This window comes from Ictalurus furcatus, chromosome 13, assembly GCF_023375685.1.
Source record: "Ictalurus furcatus strain D&B chromosome 13, Billie_1.0, whole genome shotgun sequence".
NCBI lineage: Eukaryota > Metazoa > Chordata > Actinopteri > Siluriformes > Ictaluridae > Ictalurus > Ictalurus furcatus.
In genome coordinates, this window is record NC_071267.1 from 19,403,885 (window position 1) to 19,431,287 (window position 27,403).

The 27,403-nt window shown below is 39.2% G+C and overlaps 2 protein-coding genes across 2 annotated transcripts in view; one reads left to right on the plus strand and one right to left on the minus strand.

Annotated features, from left to right (window-relative positions):
* The window catches only part of nherf1a (NHERF family PDZ scaffold protein 1a), a 26,839-nt gene extending 16,842 nt beyond the window's left edge, over positions 1–9,997 (plus strand). The window contains exons 4-6 of the mRNA XM_053640396.1: positions 1,975–2,021; positions 7,871–7,984; positions 8,138–9,997. Of these exons, the coding sequence (XP_053496371.1) occupies positions 1,975–2,021; positions 7,871–7,984; positions 8,138–8,293 (317 nt within the window). The 3' untranslated portion in view covers positions 8,294–9,997. The remainder of the gene's footprint in view (positions 1–1,974; positions 2,022–7,870; positions 7,985–8,137) is intronic.
* Positions 9,356–26,265, minus strand: mbtd1 (mbt domain containing 1). Its single transcript, XM_053640394.1, has 17 exons — positions 26,168–26,265; positions 24,577–24,775; positions 24,354–24,487; positions 24,126–24,240; positions 23,907–23,989; positions 23,690–23,807; positions 23,416–23,550; positions 23,235–23,323; positions 22,068–22,302; positions 21,867–21,922; positions 21,618–21,722; positions 21,368–21,515; positions 21,191–21,273; positions 20,750–20,984; positions 17,506–17,577; positions 13,447–13,708; positions 9,356–9,994 (listed from the first exon to the last, which is right to left on the minus strand). Exons 1-16 carry the CDS (start codon positions 26,186–26,188, stop codon positions 13,590–13,592), a joined length of 1,947 nt encoding a protein of 648 aa, XP_053496369.1. The 5' UTR covers positions 26,189–26,265; the 3' UTR covers positions 9,356–9,994; positions 13,447–13,589.
* Positions 26,266–27,403: the final 1,138 nt, after the last annotated feature.

Here is a 27,403-nt window from a genome sequence, read left to right on the forward strand (position 1 = left end):
TTGGACTTTGCTTATTGACCTGTTGGTTAATAGTTGTCTATTCTGCATTGTCCTACAGATACGGAATGTTTAACTTGGAAGAAGTCACTCATTTATTCGCAGATGTTCTGTCCTTTTACTATCGACCACGTTACCTCATGGTCATAGGACAAAATGAACCACCTTTAATGCTCAGTTTAATAACAGGGTCTCTGCAGCTGCGTAAAAACTCTCCATTTGTCATAAATGACATTATATGGACTAAAGGCATTAATAAATATTAAATTGTCGTGTATTCACATTGTCTATTACATTTTAGCCTTTTTTAGGCTATTCTTAAATGTGTGCATTTGATTTCGTCTTCTTATGTGATTAAAATAATTTGAAAGCGTTTATCATTGCACCTCACACATACAGTGGATAATAGAGGATCTTTTGCATAGCACATATTCAACTGAGGCTAATGTTAGCAACCTGTCGAATTTGCCTTTTACATTTGAAATGTAAATTCACTAATTGTAAAACTGGTTAAAAATACACCACATACGATGCAAAAAATATCTATTCAAAGCCTTTTTCCAGTGATATTTTTTATCTTATGGAGTATACAGAAATATCAGCAGACATTTTATAAAAAAAAATTTAAAACTATTTTTAATATTTGGTATGTCATCACAGCTAATTAGGTCTTATATTATAAATTAATATATATAATAGTATGTATGTATGTATATATGTATGTATGTATGTATATGGGTGTATATTTCTCAATGGAATTTTTTTATTTTTTTTATTTTTTTTTATTTTTTTACATATCTGGACAAGCAAACATTTCATCCTCTTTGAAACGGTGCCTATTAATTAAGTTGAGACATTATCAAATGACACATAAAATGTATATTTTATAGTAATTTTCACAGTTTAAATTAACAACAAAAAAAGTTACATGGAAAAGTAAGTACACCCCTACATTTATCATACCTTCACATCCATAAAATTAGACTCAGGTGTGAAGATTGGGTGCCAGTGATTAGAACCTGCTTAGGGAGTGCAAGTGGAACCCGTCTTATTTAAACCTCTCATATCTAGTGTCTGGTGTTCCCTTTGTTACTGAGGTGTGTGGTGTAATCATGCCAAGATCTAAAGAGTTGTGTAAGGCCTTCAGAAAAAAGGTTGTGGATGTCTATGACTCTGGCAAGGGATATAAAAAGATCTCCAAATTATTTGAAATGCATCATTCCGCTGTACGGAAAATAATCTACAAATGGTACAGATTTCAAATGACTGCCAATTTGTCCATGACTGGCCGTCCCAGCAAATTCAGATCAAGAGCAGATAGTCTGATGCAGAGTGCAAGATGTCTGATGTTCTCAGGGTCTGCAAGAACCCCAAAATTTCAGCACAGGATCTGATAGTAAGTCTTGCAATTATTGGCGTCAAAGTCCCTGTTTCTACAATCAGAGATTGCACAAATTTGACCTGCATGTGAGGCGTGCCAGGAAAAAGCCTTTGCTGTCTAATAACATTTAGAGCAATACTACAGTTTGTTGGCACTGACCAAACACAGCTTTTCAGAAGAAGCACCTCATACCAACTGTGAAGCATGGTGGTGGAAATGTTATAGTTTGGGGTTGCTTTGCTGCCTCAGGGACTGGACAGCTTGCATTGTCAGAAACTGGTGGACAATTATGCAAAACACCTACAAGAAGTTATTTCTGTTAAATTGGGCAATACCAGCTTCTGAGGCCAAGGGTGTACTTACTTTTTCCACAGAAGAATATCACATCTATTGATATTTTGTTGAATAAATGATTGAAAAAGATAATTTTCCTTGTGACTGTTGTTCAAATATTAAGTTCATTAATAGGAACTGTTTCAAATATTATCAAATGTTTGCTTGTCCAAATATGTCAAAAAAAAGGTGTGTGTGAGAGAGTGTGTGTAAATAGTGACTGGACATTGAATTGGCTAACCTTATTCCTGTTTTGTTCTTAGGCCCTCTTCCTGAACCTTATGGCAGCAGAGATGCTGATGATGAAAAGGTAACAATGTTTTTGTCCGATTTATAATATCAGCTTTTTAAATTTGTGTTCAAACCGTATAGTAGTTGAAAAGTGAATGGCAGTAGCAAGTCTACGCCACTTGGCAAACTCGAGCCTACAAGTCTGTTTCGTTTCATTCAGCCCAAGTGAACTTACAAAAAATAATATTGAAACGACTGCTCAACATTTTCACCCTAGACAAGTGATGTCTAGAAGTCACACCAGATCTGTACAGCGCGAGTGCGCTCACATCTTACAGAGCTGAAACTCTGCAACACTTTTCTGCTGCCATTCATGCACATCAGATGTTGGCCTTTACCGTGACTGAATCCAAACCGTAATATATCCCCCAGTGTAGATAACAAAATGGGATGGGAGAGTAAGGACATATGCTCTTAGTGCACAAACCCATGTTAGTTCTTCTTAAATGTCTTTCTTAATATGATATATTTGGAAAACAAGTGTATATTAGGAGTTGCACTGCTGTTAGTTTTTATTAGTCGACCAGTAATTAAAAAAAGTTGTGGACTAGTCGTCTTTTCTGTATTTAAAACAAAAGCAAATGAACTCTGCACACTTTATGCAAAGTGAATCATTTTATTGCAACATGTTCCATTAACAGGAAAGCCAATAAAAATAAAAGCTCCTTTTACAGTATAGTCTAGTGCAATGTAACATGTGGCTTCATCTACACTCCTGGGCAAAAAAATTAATAATAAAAAATAAAATGGGTCAAGCCCAAAATGGCAAAATAACCTTTAATGGTCTTAACAGCAAATCACTGGTCAGGAAATTAGCAAGAATTAAACCAATAGATCATGTAAGTCAGTATTGGATAGCTTTTTCCTTTGATTTCTTTAAATGTTTAAGCCTTATGGATAAACTTGTGCACAGCTTTTTATTGTATTTTGTTTTTATTTTTGTTTTATACACCAGACATGTGTTAGTTTGAATTTTACATCAAACATTTTAATCATTATCATGATTTCACCTTTGTCTACAAGAAGACTATAGAAGTGAATTTCCCTGTTTCTAGCTTTTTTCCAAACACTTCACTGCAGCAAAAGTAAACGAGCAAATGGAGGCACAGACGCTCTCAGGAGTGCATTTGTTTAATTCTTGCTCATTTTCTGACCAATGATTTGTTGTTAAGATCATTAAAAGCTTAATATTTTGCCATTTTGGGCTTGGACAGTGTTGGGTTTTTTTGACCCCCAGGAATGTAGTGAACATACTGTGTTACTGATGTCTGTGCTGTGAGCTGAGGTGGGTGGGGCACAGAAAAAGGAAAAAAACAGTGGGAGAAAAAAATGTTCAGGGCAAAGTCTTAGGGCGACTTTCCTGACTAAGCCAAACCAAGGCGTTTATTCAGTTACAAGTTAAAGGATCACAATCGCTACTGAGTGCCATAAAGCGGTCACTGATATACTTTGAGTTACTGGAGACTTCTTCAGCAGATAAGGCACTCGTGGAGGAGCAGGATCTGGTTTATATAAAGCCTAACACCCTGACGTGTGTGTGTGTGTGTGTGTGTGTGTTTGTGCAAACTTGCCTAATTTACCTCATGAGTTTCAGGCTGATCAGTGGGTCTATTCATATGTATGTTTTTATTCCTTCTTATTTGTCATATTGCGAGTTTATTGTGCATTTTTAAAGTCTTGTGAACTGTTATCTTGGTCTGCTCCTGCTCCTGCTGCTCCTGTGTTGTGGCCTTTGTGACACCGAATTTCCCCTTGTGCATCGATAAAGTACCCTCTATCTCTGTCTATCTATCTACATGTTAAAAGAAGACGTGAGGCGAAAGCAGGGTTTTAAACAAGAAGCTCCTTCTCTGAGAAGTTCTTGTGTAGGAACGTCAGTCAAACTGAGTAATAGACTTTTTCCTTCCAGCATCGTTACAGAGAGGAGATCACATCCTGCAGGGTGGAGCAGCTCTCGAGGGTGGAGTTTGTTAGTCTGGGAGCATTTTAATGAGAGATATAGTGTTCACAAGCAGGACGGTGTGATTTGACAGTATATCCTTAATCGCAATATATAATGACGCAGTACATATTCTGATCTGTATTTGTACCGGTAGAACACTTAATAATTGTGTTTAGTTTTCCTTTATTTTGTTCATTATGTTAAGATAACATAAGAGAAGATGTAGCTTTATTGATGCCCCGTAACGGAAGGTTTTTCATTTTTATTATTATTTTTTTAAACATGGCTCTGCTGTATGATGGCACTTTTGTTATTGCGCATCATGAAAATGACTTCACTGATTATCATAACATATTTTTGTCCTATCTCAAACCATACTCATTAGTTCTTTAATAAGAGAAAGATTTCTCAAAAAAAACCATAACGATTAAAAAAAAAAAGGATTGTTAGGATTGAATTGTTTGAGGATTTTTACACCTTACACTTACTCATGAGACTGAAATGAGCAACAGCAGTCGGTATACGTTACTGAAGGCCCTGGTTTTGCTTTCAAAAAGTTTTCTGAAAAGCCCCAGCTGCGTCCCAGTTCTGTCACGAATGTAGAAGTGTGTTAGAGAAACCACTAGAATGTGGTTAAAACAACACAGTGGCAGGAAGCTCGTGTAATATTCACATACTGAAGGTTTTCTGAGCAGGTATTCTAACTGTATTCCACATTTTAATATCTATCTGCTAGTGACTTCTCTCTTTGTGTCATGTTGGGGATTGGTTATGGGTGTGTATTTTTAAAGGCAGCAGCGAGTCTGTAAAATAAATCTCAAGGCTGCTCTCTAGTGGACGGAGAAGAAGAGAAGGAAGTTGTAGCTGAGGCGTGGTTCACTGTTCACTTTGGTTGTGATATAAGTGAGATATGAACTATGACAAGACATGCATTTAACCACCCCTTAGATTATTTGTCAATAAAAGCACACCCTTAAGTGTTTTATTACATAGCAGTTTGCTGATTAAACAGTTTTATGTTTTTTATATTTTTATTTTTATTATCTATATACACTGATCAGCCATAACCTTAAAACCACTGACGGGTGACATGAATAACATTCTCGTTACACTGGGTGGGATGTATATATTAGGCAGAAAGTGAACAGTCAGTTCTTGAAGTTGACGTGTTTGAAGCAGGTAAAATGGGCAAGTTTAAGGATCTGAGCGACTTTGACAGGTCAAATTGTGATGGCTATATTAATGGGTCAGAGCATCTCCAAAAGGGCAGGTCTTGTGAGTTGTTCCCAGCATGCAGTGGTTAGTACCTACCAAAAGTGGTCCAAGTAAGGACAACTGGTGAACTGAAGACATGGTCATAAGCGCCCAAGGCTTATTGATGCATGTGGGGAGTGAAGGCTAGCCTGTCTGGTCTGATCCCACAGAAGAGCTACTGTAGCACAAATTGCTGAAAAAGTTCATGCTGGCTATGATATAAAGGTGTCAGAACACACAGTGCATCACAACTTGCTGCGTATGGGGCTGCGTAGTCGCAGACCGGTCAGCGAGCCCATGCTGACCGCCGTCCATCGCGAAAAGCACCTACAATGGCACGTGAGCATCAGAACTGGATCATGGAGCAATGGAAGAAGGTGGCCAGGTCTGATGAATCATGTTTTCATGTGGATGGCTGGGTGCGTATGTTACTCCCCTGGGGAAGAGGTGGCACTAGGATGCACTATGGGAAGAACACAAGTCTGCAGAGGCAATGTGACCCTCTGGGAAATGTTCTGCTGGGAAAACCCTGGGTCCTGGCATTCATGTGGATGCACCACCTACCTAAACATTGTTGCAGACCAAGTACACCCCTTCATGGCAACAGTATTCTCTAATGGCAGTGGCCTCTTTCAGCAGGAAAATGCGCCCTGTGACACTGAAAAAATTGTTCGGAATGGTTTGAGAAACATGACAGAGTTCAAGGTGTTGACTCGGCCTCCAAATTCCCTAGATCTCAATCAGATTGATCATCTGTAGGATGTGTTGGACAAACAAGTCCAATCCATTGAGGCATCAGGTCGCAACTTACAGGACTGAAGGATCTGCTGCTAACATCTTGGTACCAGATACCACAGCACACCTTCAATTCAACTCAACTTTATTTATATAGCACCATTTAAAAACAACCATTGTTGACCAAGGTGCTGTAGACTATATCAAAAACCATCAACATTTAACACCATGTACAACATAAATTACAACACTGAACAAACCAGACACTGTACAAATCAGCTACAATTAAAAGCCAAAGAAAAAAGATTGGTTTCGAGTTTTACTCTAAAATCATGCAGTGTAGCGACGGCTCTAATAAAAACAGGTGGGCTGTTCCAAAGCACGATCTCCTCTCAATTTCAGTCTAGCCTGAGGAACATTCAACAGTCTCCGGTTGGATGACCTGAGAGACCTTCCTGGATTGTGAACAGATAATACATCGGAAATATATACAAGTGCTAATGCATTCAAGGATTTAAAAACCAGTAACAAGACTTTAAAATCAATCCTGTAACCAATTGGGATCCAATGCAGAGATCTCAGAACTGGAGTAATGTGCTCTCGTTTACGCACACCAGTAAGGAGCCTAGCAGCTGCGTTTTCTACCAAGAGATGCTTGGTTAATACCCACGTAAAGGGAATCACAATAATCAAGCCTTGGTGAAATACAAGCATGGGTCACCCATTCAAAGTCCTTAAAAGAAAGAAATGATTTTACTTTAGCTAGGACTCGGAGATGGGGGGGGTTTGACTCCCCCTTTTGAGCAGATGCTGTGTTTCTTAGAAATCGACCCCAGGGGCAGCTTATACAAGGAGAATAAAATCCGAGCAAGAATAGAACCTCGAGGGACACCACACATAAGCGGAGCTGCATCCGAAGTAAATTCACCAATATTAACAGAGAAACCTTCTACTATTTAAAATAGGATTGAAACCATGTAAGAGCATTTCCCTGAATGCCCACCCAGTGCTCCAAACGTGAGATGAGAACAGAGGGGTCAATTGTGTCAAACGCTGCACTCGAATCTAACAGCACTAACACGGCAGACTTGCCTGAGTCGAGAGTCCGAGGTCTTGTGGAATCCGTGCCTCGACGGGTCCGAGCTGTTTCGGGGCACAAGGGGGACCTACACAATATTAGGCCGGTTTTAATGTTCTGGCTGATTGTTGTATAATTACTTTTTAATGTTGTGACACTTCAACGTAACAAGTTAACGCTTTCCTTAAAGGAAGAATCACCATGGCTACAAGAACACTAAACAAAAAAATAAATAAATCTGTGCGGCTTGTGCCACCCTGTGAATGAGTTGCTATACAAATGATAATATAAGTAATAGAAAATTATCCCACAGCGCTGTTGATTTCTCAAATCTGGTTGGTTGAGAAGGATTCATTTTCTGCACAGCAGCTCTGAAAGTAGTGCAGCTGCGAATCACAGGTTTATGTTAATTGCTCATGTGAATACGTTCTCGGTTTAACGGAACTTTAATAAAGAGGACCTTCTACTGACCGGTCATCACGTGATGGTGTATTTGGTTGTGTACGTGACAACTGCTGGATCTGTTGTGTCAAGCTCGAGCAGTGTTCAGTGCGTGCCAGTTTGAGACATACCGTAGGGGTATAACCCCGGTGCCCTGGAGAAATTCCCCCATTGGCCGTTCTTGGTCATGGCCTCCTAATAATCTCCATCTCTGAATTGGCTACCTCACTCTCTCCTCTCCACTAATAGCTGGTGTGTGGTGGGCGTTCTGGCGCACTATGGCTGCTGTTGCATCGTCCAGGTGGATGCTACACGCTAACCCCCCCCCATTAATACTATGTAAAGTGCTTTGAGTGTCTAGAAAAGCGTTATATAGATGTAACTGTAACATGCTATTTGAGAATTTGCTATTGTGCAGGTGAAGGAGGAAGCAGTTCAGGAAGCCATGCCGGTGTCAGCGAGTCCCACTCCATCCAACGCTTCCTCCACCGCATCTATCCCTGCTGAGACGGCCAACACTCCCCCATCACAGGTCTGTCTGATTATGACTGATACACACACACACAGACACACACACCATCCTTATCGTCATGTAATGTTTGTTTTGCTAATGTTGACAGTTTAGATACAGCCACATTACATTTCGTTGTCCATCGTGTGACGTTAATGCTGATGTGTGTGACAGGAGAAGGCAGTGGAGAAGAGCGCGAATGCAGCCTCGTCGCTGGATCTGAACATTTCCCTGCAGCAGGCTAAAGAGCGCGCGCACCAGAAACGCTCCAACAAGAGAGCGCCACCTATGGACTGGAGCAAGAGGAGTGAAGTGTTCAGCAACCTCTAAAGCAGCGGTTTTCTCCACCACCATCACGCATCGTCTTCTTTAGATTTCCTTTATTTATAAAGTCCACACTTCCGTCTCGCTCATGAGGCCAGCTCTTCTGATTTATACAGACAACTGTTAAGCAGAAGGGAAGCGGGAAAAAGCAACTTCCTGGATTAACAAAGCCTGAAATCACATGTTAGAAAGAATTGCTGGATTTGTTTTTTTTTGTTTTTTGGTCCCACAATTTCTGTTCGAGTCTCAACAAACACACACACACACACACACACACACACCCCTCAGATGAACATTTAAAGCCAGTGTTATTTTGTCACTTGTGTTTTTATTGATCTTTATAGGCATTTTATTGAACTATGATAGAAATCAGATTTGTGATTTGATATTACTTTATTATGTACAGTGTAGATGTAATTAATGCACAATTTTTTTCCTGTTCACGCTGTTCATAAAGGTGTGTGTGTGTGTGTGTGTTCGCACCACCAGTTCATTATACTGTACACGCATCTGTCCTGTTGAAATAACGTTAATGTTCAGAGCAGTTTTTGTCGCGTAATATTACACTTTATAATGCTGTGTGGTGTGAAAGCTTTTGTCTGTGATTCTTACTTTTTTTTTTTTTTTTAAAGCTGTAAATCATAAATTATATGGAGAAATCGCTAAAACAGAGCTATACACTCTGACTAACCTGGAACATGTGGTTAGTTTTCTGACTGAAGGAAGAAAAGCACTGGTTTTTTTTCTTTTTTTTGATCATAAGATTTGTGTAAATTAGTCTAATGGTCTAATCACATCCATATTCTCAGTCGCGCAAAGTAATAGGGCACATTATACTTCTGATGGAAGAGCTTTGATTTTAATTTTTTTTTAAAGCAGTCATCGCCTCATTGTTTAATTTTTGTATAATGTTTGAGATTTATGTTGGGTTCAGAAGTTTTAGTCTGTTGACTACGGAATTGAAAGGATTTTTATGAACATTCTTAAGAAGAAAACCACTCGCTGTCTATAGCAACTTTAGCTAAAAGCTCTGCCTGGATGAATGAATAAATAAAAAAAGAAAAGAAGTCTATCGTCTGCTTGGGTTTTATTTACAGATCGACACTAAATGCACGTTGATGAATGAGCCTGGGTTTGAGTGTTATGCAGCATTCATGCCCTGTAGGAAAAATGTCATTCCTGGTTTCTTCCTAGGAAAAGCAGCTCAAGTGAATCTGCATGCAGTGGATTTGATGAGTTTATGAGGATTTTCAGAGCAGGTAGCAAGGATTTCTCCGACCAAGCACTGGAAGTGACACAACTGCTTATAGAAAGCATGCTGTGTTCAAAGACCTGATGATGAAATTTGTCATTTTTGTGTACATTTTTTTTTTTTTTTTTCCTTCTCCTAATTAATGCAAAGGGGCTTGGGGGCTTAGTGGTGAGCACGTTTGCCTCACAGCTCTGGGACTCGGAGTTTGAATCCCACCATGGCCATGTGTGTGCACGGAGTTTGCGTGTTCTCCCCATGCTGAGGGGGTTTCCTCCCTGTACTCCTGTTTCCTCCCCCAGTCCAAACACATGCATCGTACACTCAGTGGCGTGTCCAAATCATCCGTAGTGTGTGCATGTGTGTGATTTTCCCATGTGGTGGGTCGGCACCATGTCCAGTTTGTTCCCCACCTTGTGCCCATGCTCCAGGGGGTCGACTCCAGGTTCCCTGTGACCCTGTGTAGGATAAGCGGTATAGAAAATGGATGGATGAATTTCAGCTAATAAATTTCTCCAGGTCTCTTAAAGATTATTAAGATCTTGTGTAAATATTAGATTTAAAATAAATAAATAAATAAATGAATAAAAGTGCCACTTTTAATCAAGTAAACAAAACGGCAAGTCCGAATAAGTCTTGCCATCCTCCAGGAGTTCTCCGAGACGTTAATAACAAACTTCAGAAGAGACGTTTTTAAAAGCATCCTTTAATTCAGTGTAAAATGTTTTTGTCAAAAATCAACAGATACATTTTCACAGCCATGCGGAAACAGTTTGCAATGCTTGTAAACAAATTAACATGTTCTCAACCAACAAGAGACCCCCCCCCCCTCCCCACACACACACACAGATTTGAACTATATACATTAGAAGCTATCAAATCCTATAATCACAGCACAAAAGATCATAGGAAACAAAAGAAAGAACATGTACAGACTCTATGAAAAAAAGTTACAAACCCCACACCCTCACCTCTAATGTACCATGAGGGCTAATGTTAGTTCAGTTTTTATTATTACAAATAATTCAGCTACTTGTATCCAAAATACAGATTTAAAAATGTTTAAGCTTTTTTTTTTTTTTTAAATTTTATTTTTAAGATTTCACTTTTATGTTCAGTCTCCACCCTAAAATTACAGACTTGATTTCCTCTCGTAGATCAAGCGAATGAGTTATCAAATATATAGCACCATGATGTCATTACTAAGGACAGGGAAAAATATCACAAAAACCCGTTAGTATTCGAGACCAGGACGGCGCTGGTCTTCTCGGATTCTCACGTTGCTGCATGCACTGATGATTATCAATCTACTGCACATTGTTATCCCTTAATTTCTTTTTTTTAAATTAGAAACATTTTTTAAACATTTCTAATATTGAATAAACAGGATAAGGCATCACATTTGCTGTAGAGAATTTTTTTTAGCTTTAAAGGTGAAGTTGTGCGTTAGGGTGTGTTATGATTGATTTGAGGGTAGCAGCAAAAATCTCATGCCTTGAAACAGTCATGTCTTAATAGATGCAGACAATTAGGTGAATTTGGTCAAAATTATAATAATAATAATAATAATAATAAAAAAGAGAATAATCATTAAAAATAACGTGAGCTGACATCAAACCAGTGTTGACTGTAATCCTGATGCTATGATTTTGAGGAATAGCCTATATAGAAAACTGAGACTGCGTTAGAAGACCACAAGTGAACAGTCGAATGGAGAAGTAAAAAGCAAAAATATTTGCACAAATGTACAAAGCAACCACTGACGCAAAAACACAGCGATATGACAACATTGTAGCACAACATGTTATTGCTTCAACAGATGTCATATAGAGCTTAAAACAAAACACACATCGAATGCATTAACATCTAGCTCGGTGAAAATCTTGAAACTGGCACATGGAGGAGTGGAGAGGATAAAAACCCAGAGAGTGGAACGGGGTCCGTACGAGCGAGTCTGAGAAGTCACGAGTACTGCGTGGTTTAACCTTATCCGACTCGCACCTGATCCACAGCCTTCGTGAGCCTTGTCAGATGCACAAATGCAGAAAAAACCTAGACGAGCTCAGTGCTGTGGCTCTGCGAGACCGGGTTCGAGTGATAGGGCTTTAGAAAGATTTCGTTTGGCTTCTGAGTTCTGTATTACTCTATGAGGTACTGTAAATGAAAGCATATGCAGGAAAATGTTCACATCGATATGGAAACTGGATTCAGTAATATGAGGAAATAACAATAATAATAATAATAATAATAATAATAATAATAATAATAATGATAATAATAAGAAGAAGAAGAAAATAAAATAAAAAGCCAATGAAATACAAGATTTCCTGAGAAATTCACCAACAGCCTCACTGGTACTGATAGAGATTATAATTATAGAAGAATTATATAAATCACTATGCAAACAATATCTTGGTTTTTTTTTCTTTTCTCATTATAGAACACTCAAGATAGTCCATTAGAGGGAAAGTCTAGCTTCTACAAAATCATCACAGTTTTACAACATATTGTAAGAGTATCTGATTTAGGTTTATAGAATGTAAGTATATATTTATGTGTTCTGATAGTTTCTTCTTCTTTTTTTTTTTTTTTTTTTTTTAAAGAATAAGACATTGTAAAACAACACATTACTGTATTATTGCATATCTTCAATTTTAAGGACTCTTAATATCACAATATGTAACAAATATAAATGTTTGGTAAAGTTGTAAAGTATATTATATGGTGCATGTGAACTTATAAACTCATTTTGCATACGGTGAATTATAGTCCTTCCGATGGTAAGTGAAAACTAGCTATTGCAGGAAGATGGTTAAAGAACCGAGCAAAAGCGGCACGATTACACGTGAACCCTTAGCCGATGTAGATTTCAAACTCATTTTAAAGAGGTAGTACAAAAAAAAAAAATCTTTATTCTGGAATGAATGTTCGGATTCGAACACATCAGATTTAACGATTGCTCTCAGGATAGAAGCGTAATCACTCATTGGTTCAGTACAAAAGCAGAGAGGCTGGTAAACTGTCATGGCATTCAGGGATGAACTCGGATCTCACGTCTCAGCGATACTCAAAAGTCTCCGCTGTGTGAGTTTAAGATCATGGCAAAGTAGTGTTGAGTGGCTAGTAATGTCATGTTCTTCTTTTGTTTATTCTGTGGCTCATAAAATACTTAAACCAGTATATAAAAATGGCTCCACGTACAAGATCAAGAGATAAATCAACACTGGCTTCATATCAAAGAAATGTTCTTGCATATTGTAATGCTGATTAGAGCAGATATCCCCTCTCTGAACAGTTGACTTGTCAGCCACTATACATATTGTACATTTGTTTGTCATTTAATACAATAAAGCTGTAACTTCAACATTTTCACAGGCTGATATACATTTAATTTTACATCCCTGTAGTGCAAAATGTGACAGTGTTTTCCATTAGGCTATACCTCTTCTTACCAGGAAGGTTTATGACCAATAGAATATTAACCCTTACTCCACTACTCTACTATTTAGTTAATGTCATACATATATGGATATACTTTATCAATATAGATTTTTACTGCTCTTACAAAATCCACACCCATCCAAATAAAAAGGGCTTTTTGAAATAAAAATCAGCGCATGAGACACACGGTCTTGGAAAAGAAAAGAAAAAAAAAAAAAATTACTGAAAATTTTACAGGAAAAACAAAACAAAACAAACCAAACCCCAAAAAAAAAAAAAAAAAAAAAAAAAAAAAAAAAAAAAAAAAAACAAACAGCTACGAAAACTTCAAGTACAATGATCACTGAGGAAAAAAGTCCATCTGGCAAACTGATTGAACAAAAGTCAGGAAAAATCCCCTTTCCAAAGAAAATCCCCGTTACGTCTCTCTCGCAGAACTCTTAAGCGTCTCTTCATCAGCTTTTCTTACCTGAAAAGAAAAGGACCTGGCGTGCAAGAGGAAGTAAGGTCACCCTGTTCTCCCAGGCCACGTGTGTGTGTGTGTGTGTGTCGTTCTGAACGGGATTTTCCAGTGCTGTTGGCAGTGAGGTAAGGCTCCAGCAGGGCTGATGCTCACGGCTCCTGTTTGATGTAGTAACCGCCCGAGCCGTTGCTCTCTTGGTCTGATGTGCCCTGGGAGAAGGTGAACTTGTCCACCTCTGGAGTCTCCTCCTTTATCTGCAGCGTGGCCTCTGATCCAAACACAGAAACAAACAGAAGCACAATTCCTTATTACTATACACAGATCATATAACCTCCTAAACCTCAATACCTCCTAAAATTAATTAATCAATACCTAATGGCAGAAGTTTATATATTATACAAGTAAAGTATATATAATGTGTGATTTGCATTTTGACCTTTCTTAAATATCATGTATATTAAAAAGTAAAAATTGTCCATGTGTAGTAAAAGGATAAAACATACTTAAAAAAAAAAAAACCAAACAAAAACAAAAACAAAAAAAACTTAACATTCAGGTCAAAAATATTTAATGTTGATGAGGAAAATGATAGAAAATACCATTTTTGAACAACAGTATAGTAACCTTGAAAAAAACTGACAGTTCAGGACTGTTGCAGGATGCCGCTGATTTCTAGGCAAAATATCTTTTTTTTTTTTTTTTTTTTTTAAAAAAGAAGAAGAAGAAAAAAGATATTAAAAAAAATTCTAAGGCAATTGCTGGCACAAAGTCTGATACAAAAATGGACAATTTGTTACATACTGCATTGGAAAATTGCCAAGTAGTCTAGAGAGCAAGAGAAAAAAAAATTAGGATGTAAATTAAAATGATTAGGAGGAGATTTACCTCCTCCACCTACCTAGAATCAGTCTATACAGGATTTCAGGGAGGGTTTTTTTTTTTTTGCAACTGTTGCAGCCAAAAATGCTTGAATTTGCTGAGGCTTTTTTCAACATGGAGTTTTTTGTGCTTTTTTGGTGGAAAACTTCTTGAATTGGTGAAATTGGAGTTGCATGAAATCGTTTTGCACGCTCTTTCACAGTGATGTTTGTTGGTAAATGAGACCTTTTAGTTGGACTCATGTTCAACGCACGTGGATCAAGTCAAGCGGGTTTTTATCGTCATTCCTCTATATAGCTTGTGTACATTGGAACAGCATGAAGGCGAGTGTTGCAAGGCAGGAGGGTGTTGAGTAATCCTGCCAGACGGCAGGAGGGTGAAGAGTCCATGAGAGGGGTGAGAGGGGTCGTCCGCAATACTGGTGGCTTTGCGGATGTTGAAGGAGGTGTCGATGGTGGGTAAAGAGACTCTGGTGATCTCTTCAGCCGTCCTCACAAGCCGCTGTTAGGTCTTGCGGTCGGAGGCTGTGCATTTCCTGTACCGCACGGTGGGACATCTGGTCAGGACGCGCTCTATCGTCTCCCTGTAGAAGGAGGTGTAGGATGGGGGGGGGGAGTTGGGCTCTCTTAAGATTCTGCAGGAAGTGGAGGCACTGCTGGGCCTTCTTGACTAGACAGGTGGTGCTGAGAGCCCAGGAGAGGTCCTCAGTCATGTGCACACCAAGAAATGTGGAGCTTTTGATTCTGATGTGCAGTGGTGAGTGGTCCACTCGGGTTCGACAAGTGGACAATCACCTGTTTAGTCTTATCAATATTAAGAGACAGATTGTTGTCTCAACGCCATTCTGCGAGCTGCTTCACCTCCTACCTGTATGCTGACTCTTCACCGTTACTGATAAGACCCACATCTGTAGTGTCATCAGCAAACTTGATATGATTAGAACTGAACTTTGCAGCACAGTCATGAGTCAGCAAAAGGGTTTTGGCTGAATGTACATTGTGATGTCACATGATGAGTCTTGGCCCAAATTTGCTGTACTTTTGAAAAATTGCAAGCTCCTCTGAAATATAAGGGAGTTTGCTTGATTTTGTATAAATTTCTACGATCACAAAATCCTGGAGAGACTGTAATATCTCAAACACAGCCTTAAATGTATTATCCATAGGTATTGACTGTGCATGAATGTGAAAAAGAAATGACCAAAAAAAAAAAATCAATTAAAGGAATATTCTAGCACTGTTAAAATCCAGTCTCTGCTACATGTGTAGTGTATGTACAATTGACATGGACAATAATTTGGACATGTAGTAACAGATAACCTGTTTACCCCAAACTCACTTATAATGAACATCCCAGGCCAGTGCAGGGGCAGTCAACATTTTAACATTTATATAAACATATTTTTGTAGAATGCTAATAGGTTATTAAAATGTGTGTGCACGTGTTAAAATTCAGCTTTAAATCTAAAAATCCTCCTTTCAGAGATGGGAGAAATTTGTGGCCGTGTTATACCCTAAAACCATTAGGAACTGAAACTGCCGTCATGTTGAGTCATACTAAAGGTGTGTTCACATTATGTCTGAATAATTGTGATTACAAGCTTCCAACTTAAGACTATTTATGTGCTTGTTAAACTCGTTTAACAAGTATCACCTGGTTTCCTGAAAGATCCGTCGGTGTTATTTTACTAAGAAATCGTTTAGCGCTCTGTCTGAAAGATGGTAAATTCTCACCAGACGAGGACGTCCTCTATTTTGAATTGGTTTCCTCTCAAGGCTTGTTCATTAGCAAACCGAACCTACATCCAGACTTCTATAAAGCTGCTTTGTAACAACAGCTACTGTTAAAGCGCTATATAAATGAACTTGAATTGAATTGAAGGTGTGGCGTGCGCCTAAAGAGAACTAACTGGAGTTCAATGAGATGAACAGCACAGAGAAGAATCGATTTCCTAATTACCATAACTGTGACATGTCGTGAACACACCAAGACTATTATTAGAGTGTTGTAGCTATACGTTCATGCTATATGTTGCAGCAATGTTTATTGATGAAACTCAGCAACTGCCCATAGACTTCTATTATGAGTGAGTATTGAGAAAACAGGTCCTCAATCCTCTTCAGGTCTGTAGATTAGGTCTAAAAGGGTAGAGGGGTGTGCAGGACTGCTTTTTAGTTCCACTCCTGCCTGCTCCTGAAGCAATTCTGACTAATCCCTCCAGTCCTGATGGAATCACTACTTATCTAGGTTATGTTAAAAAAAGAAGAAAAAATGCTGGAGTATTTTAATCTGTGCATACGATCCATGTTATCAGGTTTACACATTCAGGTGCAACCTGAAATTTTTAGAAGTGAATCCCAAACAGGATCTCGGCTTAACATTTACAAGCTGGGATGATGAGGTTCAGCACTATATAAAAAACAGATGATGAGACACTATTTTCATCACGCAGTATTTGAGGGAATATTCAAGTTCACAGGCTTCCAATAGTGTGCAATTAAAAAAAATTAAATAAAAACACGTCCCACTGTATATAAAGGCCTTTTTAATGACGTGTAGTTATATAAACTTTGCACTCGAACAGCTGTGCCTATGTCCTGGCAAGTCGATGTGAAGAACACATCAGGAGCGCCGGCCTGAGGGATTAAGAATGAAATTACCTGAGTTGAGTGAGCGATCGCGCGCCACACCAGGTGGGTGGGGAAGGTAAAGGGACGGAGTCTGCTCTTCATCGCCTGAGAAACTGCTCCTCCGAGACCCGCCAAACCCGAGCGGCCTCCTCCCAACTGGAATCTTCCTCTCTAAACACCAAGCCACACTGGAGTTACCCACGTTACTTCATTAGCCATGCTGCAGAGTTCCACTTCTCACAACCACCCTGCTCAGGTTCCTTCCTTCCCTTCAAATGACTTTAACTGCGTTACATTCTGTTGTCTGAGCACCATGTCGAACGACAAACCAGTCACTTTTCCACCCAGTGATTATCTGTTCCCACCTCCCAGAACTGTCCTTAGCAATCTCTCACCACTGAATTAGTGCCACCATCACTCAACACGCAGCCAAATGAGACCAAGAGCAGAGCAGGAGGACGCCCTGATGGACAGGCTTTTGCCTCCACACACAGTGGCCAGTGAATAGAAAGGGGAAGCAGAAGGAGAGTTGGCTGAAAATGAAGAAGTGACTTACTTTTCTTCTGTCCTTTGTACTGTGGAGCTTTCTTTTTCTGCTTTGTCACATTAGGCGGTGCTTCCCTCGTGGCTGAAGAAAGAAAACAAAAAGTACTCACTGACAGTCAATGAAAATAAAGCTTAAACATATACAGTGCCCTCCACAAATATTGGCACCCTTGGTAAATATGACCAAAGAAGGCTGTGAAAAATTGTCTTTATTGCTTAACCTTTTGATCTTTTGTTCAAAAAATTTCACAAAATACTTTGATCTCATGAATATCAAACAATTGCAAACAAAACATAGGATTATCAAACAAAAAAAATCTTTGTTAAATATAGGTGTGCAACAATTATTGGCACCCTTATGAATTCATATGAGAAAAATATATGTGAAGTATATTCCCATTGATATTTTACGTTGTTTTAGTACACCTGGGAGACTACGAACCAGAAATTGTGCAACCATGACTAACCATCATAAACATGAGGTAACACATAGGCCTAATCCCCTTAGTCGTTCATAAAAATGGGTAAGACTAAGGAATATAGCTGTGATGTGCAGCAAAAGGTTGTTGAGCTTCACAAAATGGGAAGTAGCTATAGGAAAATAGCACAAGCATTGAAAATGGCCATTTCCACCATCAGGGCAATAATTAAGAAGTTCCAGTCAACTGGAAATGTTATGAATCAACCTGGAATTGGGCGGGTGTCTATATTGTCTCAGCGCACTGTGAAGAGGATGGTTTGAGTGGCCAAAAAATCTCCAAGGATCACAGCTGGAGAATTGCTGAAGTTTGTTGCGTCTTGGGGTCAGAAAGTCTCCAAAACTACAATCTGAAGTCACCTACATCACCACAAGTTGTTTGGAAGGGTTACAAGAAAAAAAAAGCCTCTATTCTCATCCAAAAACAAAATCTAGCATCTTCAGTTTGCCAGACACTACTGGAACTTCAAATGGGATTGGGTTCTATGGTCAGATGAAAGCAAAATAGAGCTTTTTGGCAATAAACACCGGAGGTGGTTTTGGTACACACAGAGAGGTAGCCATATGAAAGTACCTCATGCCCACGGTTAAATATGCTGGTGGCTTTTCAATGTTTTGGGTTTTTTTTTCTGCCAGAGGACCTGGACATTTTGTTAGGATACATGGCATCATGGACTCTGCCAGAAAGCTTAAAATGGGCCATGATTGGATCTAGGCCCGTAAACCACTATAGACATTGAGAGGGACACGTCCCCCCCATAATCAGATATTGCCAAATTATGCACCACTATGCATGCAGCCACACAACGCTTCAGTTTTAACAGTAAGAGAGTGCGAGGTAAGCCGTAAGCCATGTAAATAAAGTTTAATATTTGACAACTGTTTTACGACAGAAACGTTAAATGGCCGACAGTAATATTCAGGGATGTAAACATTTATGTGAATCTTGAAATATGAAGTGTTATTGTCAATGTGATGATACGAGAAACATTAACGGAGCCGTTTTCAGTATATTAGATAGAAGATGAACAATGAATGCATGTGCATATTGGGAATATTTTTTATTCCTTCAAGTCTCTTTTCTGGTGAATAAACCCAAAAGTGTCTGCAACCGTTGTATTTTGATGCTAGTCTGTATGTCCTTGTCAAGTCTGTGCTCAAAAAGTTAAAGGGATCGTTTATTCCTGTTATCATTTACTTACCCTAATGTCATTCCCAACCCAAATACTGTTACTTTTCATCACATAAAAGAAGATTATTACCCCCTCTCTCTTTTCCACTCTATTACAGCACTATTCCATAAAATGGCCAAAGATAGTGATCATGTGCTTTAATGGTGCACTATAAAGGCGCCATAAAAAACTATACTCCTAGTGGCCATATGAGAGCGTTGTTTCATATGGACTGCTTTTCTGTATAACAGTGTAAACATTCTTCAAAATTCTCCTTTTGTGTTACACTGAAAACAGCATACAGGTTTGCAACAACTTGAGATAATTTTGTGCAAGTCATTTTGTCTGGCTAGCTGACGCAGTCATGTCGTTTTACAGATACATAATGACAAATAATGAAAAGAATCAAATTATATATTTTTTTCTATGGGACAGCAGAAAAAAAGGGTAAGCTGACAGGAACAGGAAAAAAAGTTAGCAGTATATACACAGTGGAGGTTTTGTAATTCATATTGGTCTGCTCTACTGTTTGGAACATATTATTCACTATATCTGTGCATAATAAGATGAAAGGTCTGCCTGGGGGTAGAGAGTGAGTAAATCTGAAATATAATACACCATCTAAATCTAACTTGTTTTTGTATTGTAATACACACTGACCTTACTGTAGTTATTTTTGTCCTAAATATAAAATGTCTTGCATTGTACACACAATGTATATATAAATATTTGCTCCTTTATTACATAGAGAACTAAAAAGGACAGTCACATTTGTGACCCCACCCCCACCAAATGGTTTGCCCAAATCAACACATCATTAATTCTTAATAACAAATTGATAACAAGAAATAATACAAATACTGCTGAATATCAGTGTGTATATATTATTCTTAAGGGTTCTTTATGGGTTTGGTGGATAGTTGTGGGTTCTTAGCTTCCTAAAGGGGTTAAAAAGCAGCCACAACACTCAATGCATGTGTAATTTACTGTCTACGGTCAAGATAATGGAATCGTGTTGAATCACTATCAATCACATCTGACCAGTTCATCTGGTCAGCACAAGTGTGACTGCTGTATTAAAACCACAGCAACAAGGAGAACACACCATGGTTCAATTCAAATGGACTAAATGCACCATAAGTGAAATTCCTTATGGTTTTTATTCATTAATGGACACTACAAACAGTAACTGAACATAGAAACCTGCTAACTAATAGTGACTGAATGAGCTGTAAGTTTTATTGAGCATCTTGGAGAACCAGTCACGGTTCTTCTGGAGACTTTGACTGTCACACTTGCTTCTTATTTTTGCAGTAAAATCCAGCAGCCGTCATTGTGTTGTTTTTTGCCTGAAAAGTGTCTCTTACTACTTAATATGCTGCTTCCTTTACTGACATACAAACATTTTCCTCTAACATTTAATTTTGTGCTGGAAAACTAATGTTTGGATATCTTAAACGTTTTTGTACTGACTCCATAATGTAGAAGTCGTAAAATAAAAATCGATAAAGTTTGTACTAAAAAAAATAAATAAAAAAAATGCATAAGGTGCCTGAGACCTTTGGGCGGTACTGTAACTCAGTTGTTGTGTAACGCTCACTCACTCTGTGCGGCAGGTGGCTGGAGCTGGTAGCCGGTGACTTGACACCAGCCTACAGGGTAAAGGTCTGGAGACTCACAGTCCACCCACTGGTCATACTCGTCCTCCCAGCCATCGAAATGAATGCGCAGGAGTCTGTGGACGATCCTGGTCACGGTGGCTACACACACCAGACGTGGCTCCATTAGGTCCACCGCCTCCAGCTTCATGCCTTCGCGGAAGCCGTGATTCGGGACCTCCTGAAAACGCCACGTTTAACGACTTAAATACATGAAAAGAAACGTGGTCCACAAATAAAAATGGCACACGCTGTCACCCAATTTATCTGCAATCCTCCAAAACCATTTAATGACATAAAATCAAAAGCAGACTCGCATGAAAAGCGCTTAGATAATGATTAGGTAACAACTCGCAATGATTTCCCTTGTTCTTTATGCAAACTTACTTTGTTAAAGAGCTTCACAGGGGCTGCTATTGAACATGTTTCTCTGAGGTAGTCAAACCATTTGAATGGCAGTTTATTGTACCCTGTGGATCAGGTCAAGATTTTCAATTGAAATAAGTCAAAGCAATTATTTGTGGCAGAAAGCTGCAAGATGTTAACACCTGAAATGGCCTTTACCTCTCGGAGGCGTGAGCTCAATGCTGTTGATTTCACAGAAGCCCACCGGGAAAATGGAGGGAGAGGTGGAGTGGTAGCAAAACCAATCGGAGCCATCTGCTGCTTCTGAGCCGTCGATCCCAATCATGAGGTACCCATCTGCCAACACCTACGAGAGGAAAACCGAGTCCAGGAATTAATGGAGGACGTTTCCATTTATACACTTCGTCTATAATTTATGCAGGACACCGTTTAGGCTATGCGCCATTACCTTTCTTACAGTAGCGACACATATAGCTGAGAGATTGAGAGGGTCTATTGCTTCAAGCTTCATGCCATCTTTAAACCACTCGCCATTCTGGTCTACATCCCTCACCTGATAATGAGATGAGAAATGAACAAAAATGAGTCTAAATTTGCAGTCTCTTCAACTGGTCAGAAAAACAGAATCTTCTGAAAGAGGATCATTTTTATTTAAAATTTTTATTTATTTATTTATTTTTAAATTTTAGAAAATTACCTTGACAAATAACTGGGAAGGGGCGTCCATCAGACCCTCGATTTTCTTTGACACCTCTAAAGAAGGTAGACAATATATTGTAATCATAAGACAAAAGCATTTATGTTTTAGCGATTAAATTTCTCAACCATCTGCCCACTGGCTGTTAATGACATCCTCAAAACCCTAAGAGCAGGTGAACTCACACACACACACACTGACCAGATCTTTTAAAGCGGTGCCCGATGCTCCTCGACCAGCCGATGCAATGGATGAGTGGGCTGTACATGTGACACCAGAAGTCATCAGAACCGTCCTGGCTCTCTTCGTAGACGAGTCGCAGTCGGCCCCCGATCACCTGCTCAACCAGAGCTACACGCGTCCGGCACAGGTGGGTTTTATCCACCACCTCCACACGCATCAGCTTCTTAAACGGGTATTGCGTGCCCTCCTGCACCTGGTAGTTACACAGTAAAAATGGATTTGCACACAGTTGGTCAGTTCTAAACAGAATCCCCTTGCATGTTGCACAAGGTAACAAATGTCTACAACAGTGCACTTTTACAATCAAGTTCAACTTAAGGAATCAATCATTTGTTTTTTAATTAATCTCCATCTTCCAAATCTGAAGCGTTTTTCTCTGTACAGAACACACATTCATGCAAATCTTATACAAATATGAATTAATTCAACTTCAGTAAGCGCTTTATCCTTGTCAGGAAGCCAATCCACTGAAGAGCACCATACATAACACATGGACATACTCCTTCATACTTAGGGGTCATTTAGAGTCGCCAATCCACCTACAAGCAGGTTTTGATTGGTTTGAGGAAACTGAAGAACCCAGAGTGAGGACGTCAGTAGAACCTGTGAAACTTCGCCCAGTCAGTAACCCAAGCTATAAATGTTTATGCAAACTGCTCTTTTTTCAGTCAAAGCTATTTAGAAATTAAGACAAATCTCATTTGTTCTATCACAGATCTCATAACAGAATTTCTCATAATAGAAATGCATTTGACTCTACCAAGTATCCACAACGAAATCCACAAAACCTTCAGGAAAGTAACCTGAATTATTTATTCTTGTAACATTTTCTTATTTCTGTTTCATCCCAAGATTTTCATTATCAGAGTGCGTCGGCTATAGTTTTCAATTTGTGTTATAGTAATATATCTTACTGACAGAATCTACCTTAGACTTCCGTTATAAGAGTCATGAAAGCAGGCTTTCCGTTCTTTTCGCCGGACAAGGAAACATACACACACACACACACACACACACACACACACACACACACACACACACTACAGACATGGGGAAATAGTGATCACGTTGAAAACGTTGGCCAAATACGATTTTACGACAAAAGCCATTATGGAGAATTCTTACCCTTTTAGCAAAGTCAGGGGGAAGAGTTTTCACCCCGGTGAGTCGCTTCACGAGAAACACTTTCCAGTTAGAGGACTTATGCTGGATCGCTACAAAGAAAAAAATTAATTGAATGCATCACCTCTATGCCATTTAATTTATCTTAACTACACGTGTTCCATCATGGCTGTCGATTACTTACATTTAGGAGGTACGAGGGGTTTACCATTCGAGGCACACCACCCGACAGGATGGATTTCTGGGACACACAGATTACGCCAGAAGTCATGGCTCGAGTCGTTATCAAATCCCTCATATCGGAGAAGTGCTTTAAAACCTGGAAGGGGGGGGGGGGGGGGGGGGGGGAAGAGAACGGATTACAATGGTACGTTCAAGCCATTAACAACATACCTTCGGACACACAATTAGAGCAATTTAAAAGCGACACTTAAACAGACGTCAAAATCTGTCTTTACCTGCCAGTTTAACAATCCCTGCTATCCAGTAAACTTTGGTGGAGAGGTTTGTGTCAGAATTGAGAACCTCGACCCTCACACCCTCAGTAATGTCACCCCAGAATAAACCCATGGGTACCTGGAGAACACAGTGTACACAAACATGCGTTGAGGAAATACATGATCGTAACGATTTTCAGTCAAAGTAAACGAGGATCTGCTGACAAACAATACGCACGTGTTTGAAACAGCTCACTGGAGCGCCGATCATATTATTGCTACAAATGTACCGACCCCAGTCGAAGCCCTCGACAGGAATAGCTGTCAGAAATGAAACAGACATAATATAGTACAATATGCACAAGTCTCTTTCACTGTAAAAAAAAAAAAAAAAAGAAAGAAAGAAAGAAAAAAATTCACGCAGAGCGGTTATTGCTTTGCATTATGGTAGGCTTACCTGATTTTGATTTAGCTGGGCTCTGCTGATTCGATTGATACTGTGCATAAGCTGCCAATTTTGCCATGAGCGGCTGTTTCTGTAAGACCTTTGCTTTTTTTGTTGGTGGTTTCCCCTTCATGAGACGAACAAAACACACAGTTCGATATGCAAAATCATGACTGCATACACCTTCGAAAAGGTACTATTCAACTAAAAACACATTTAAACCATACACATTTGAGATACCTGAAGTCTGGCCAATATGCTGGCTTTTTTCGAGTTGGACGAATAACTTCTGGAGCAGGAGACGCTGCAGAACCTCTTTGTTTTGGAGTAAAAAGCATCTCGGACCCCGACCATTCCACACATTTCACAAGTCGCTACAAAGGCGCCCGCAAAAGAAGAAAATCAGCACTTTACGCAATTACGCAGTACGCACTGACTGAACACAAGCGAAACCTGCACTCACCCATGCCAGCTTTTCCATCCGGGTAGGTGTACACCTGTCCGTTGTTCTTGATGATGGGCAGACCGGCAGGAAGACTGCGCTCTTCATCCTCGCTGTCCTCAGTGCTGGAGCTGCTGCTCGACTCCTCGCTGCTCTCATACCCGTCAAACATGCCAAACGAGTCTCTTCGCTTCCTTTCTGACCGTGAAGTGCGCTCAGCCTATCAAAACAAGGTTCAAGTAAACTGGAGGCAGAATGAAATAGCACCGACATTCTATTATTTATTTATTTATTTATTTATTTAAAAACCTGACTGGCCGTATTAAGAGCATGCAAACAAAGTAGTGACCAGAAGCAGAAGGTCAGCAAGCAAGCTGCATGGTATCTAAGAAGAAGAGCATTCATCACAGATCTTATTAGGTATTAGAATTAAACAGCACAGGAATAAATAAAACTGAATACAAACAGAATTTGAATAGATGCATTATATTCATGAAATAAATGTATTCATTTATTACTATTTGTTGCTCACCCTCTAATGTTAACTGTGCAATAATCCAGTTATCACTTTTCTGTATATAAACCAGGTGTTACTCATCTGTATATATTCATATTCTTATTCATCTGCACATACACTGAGGTGTTCATAGTGTACATATTACCATTATTATTATTTTTACTACTACTATTCTTGTTTCTCTATTCCTATTCTATAAATATATTTATAGACAATTGATTCTCCAATTCTATTCCTATTTAATGCGTATTCTTTCCTATCTGTAACCAGGGAATTTCCCCAGTGTGGGGTCAATAAAGTTTATCTTAACTTATCTTATCTTAATATGAACATGATTGTAAAGGGAAATCACTGGAAGGATTTTCAACACTTAATAAAAAAAATAAAATAAAAAATAAATAGTCACTGGATGTTAAAAAAAAAAAAACAAAGGAAAAAAAAAAGCTAAGATCTAGATGGTTTGTAGAAAACGAGAGCAAAAGCAAAAGCACATGACAGTCAGTTGTATTCCCAGATATGGGGAATAAACAGTGAAGTGTGCTGCTCAGGACTCTACAGCACTCATGTTTGCAGGTTAGTGAACAGACTTAGAAACCAGTTACAGCCTTTCTAGCTTAGCAAATGAAATCTACAAGTCGAAAAGCGTTCATCTGAAAGCCTTTTTCACTCTCAATATCAGAATCCCCACAACAAATAGTCCTTATTTTAACGCAACAGGTCCTCTGAGCACTGAGCAGCCGCCTGTGTTTGTTGTGAACACTGTTGGATTGAAGCCAGATTAGCTATGGAGCTAGCCACAACATTACAAACCGAGCTCCACTATGGGCCTCGCTCTGATGTGCTCCACAAAACGCACAATAAAGAAGGCGGCCTGCGGTGAAAATATCCGCTGCATGGATGTCAGTACATTAACACGTTCATTTCAGGACTGAAAGAGCGCCGTTCCGCGGGTTAAGCTAGCTAGCAGGCTAACACTAGCTTTGCTGCAGAACTGACAACCAAAACAAAGAGGATTGTAATGGAGCTAGCTAACAAGCTAGCTCGGGCTATTTTAGAAGCGAAACAAGGAAGCAAGCAGAAGATAAATTTTCTTACCAAATCCCTTGCGTCTTCCATTAGCCCTTCATGAAAGACCGGAAGCTAATGTGAGTATGCTATATAGCAGGCCCCCACTGGCAGGGGCTCGTGCTCAAATATTTCACCAAACGCAAAAAAATAACTCCAGCTGATTATCAACAATTGTCATTGAAATAAGTGCGCATGCGCCCTCTGTGCCTGTTTACTATTGGTCCGGAAGTGATGTCGTCATGAGCAGATCAAACAAAATAAGGTGAGCGATTTTTTACTGCAGAGAGGAGCCGGAGATAAAGCTCAATAAACACACACCCCTGCCTCAGATTTAGACTCTTCATTTCATTTCATATAATAAAATATCTTGCACAAATTGTAAAATAGCAAATACATTTATTAGTTCTTTTTCTGTTTGGAAGTCCATAGTATTACTTAATTCATCCATCCATTCATTTTCTATACCGCTTATCCTACAGGGTTGCAGGGAACCTGGAGCCTATCCCAAGGAACATGGGGCACAAGGCAGGGTTCACACTGAACGGGGTGCCAATCCATCACATACACATTCATAAACTAAGGACACTTTGGACATTCCAATCAGCCTACCATGCAAGTCTTTGAACTGGGGGAGGAAACCTCCGCAGCACAGGAAGAACATCCAAACTCTGCACACACAGGGCCACGGTGGGAGTCAAACCCCCAACCCTGGAGGTGTGATGTGAATATGCTAACCACTAATACTGCGCTCAGTATTACTTAATTCCATTAACTGGAATGCAAACTCCCTATAGTGTACTGTTTTGTACTAATATTGTCCTAAGCCAGTTTCCTGAAAAAGTAAAAAGTAAACAGGTGTGGTGGACAGTACTGATGTGGTGCCAAGCCATGCAAAAATGTACAAGTCAGCAAAAGGATTCTGTAATCAATATGAAATTTTATTTGAAGTAAACGTAAAGTGACGTGGTCGAACATCCTGCCAAGTGTTATATCGATTCTACTTAAACACTCATTCATCATATTAAAATTCTCAATTCTACAATTAGATAAGCTGTGTCTTAGATCAACTTCAGGCCTACATTCTGAATAACAACACTGAAAAGAGCTTTAAAACAGTTCCTATATGAACAAGGAACACTAAATATGAGGAGAAAGAGACCAGAGTAGAACAATACTCTATTTTATTATATTCATATCCTTATAATAGGTGTTTACAAGCATGTTAATAAACCCTGAAATGCACAACATAAATAACAAAAGGTA

Excerpts from the sequence above, each read along its gene's own strand:
- mbtd1 (XM_053640394.1), bottom strand. The coding sequence starts at position 26,188 with ATGGAAGACGCAAGGGATTTG. Across the intron at positions 24,776-26,167 it reads TGGAAGACGCAAGGGATTTG|GCTGAGCGCACTTCACGGTC; the intron begins GTAAGAAAATTT and ends TTGTTTTGATAG. Across the intron at positions 23,324-23,415 it reads ACCCCTCGTACCTCCTAAAT|CGATCCAGCATAAGTCCTCT; the intron begins GTAAGTAATCGA and ends TTTTCTTTGTAG.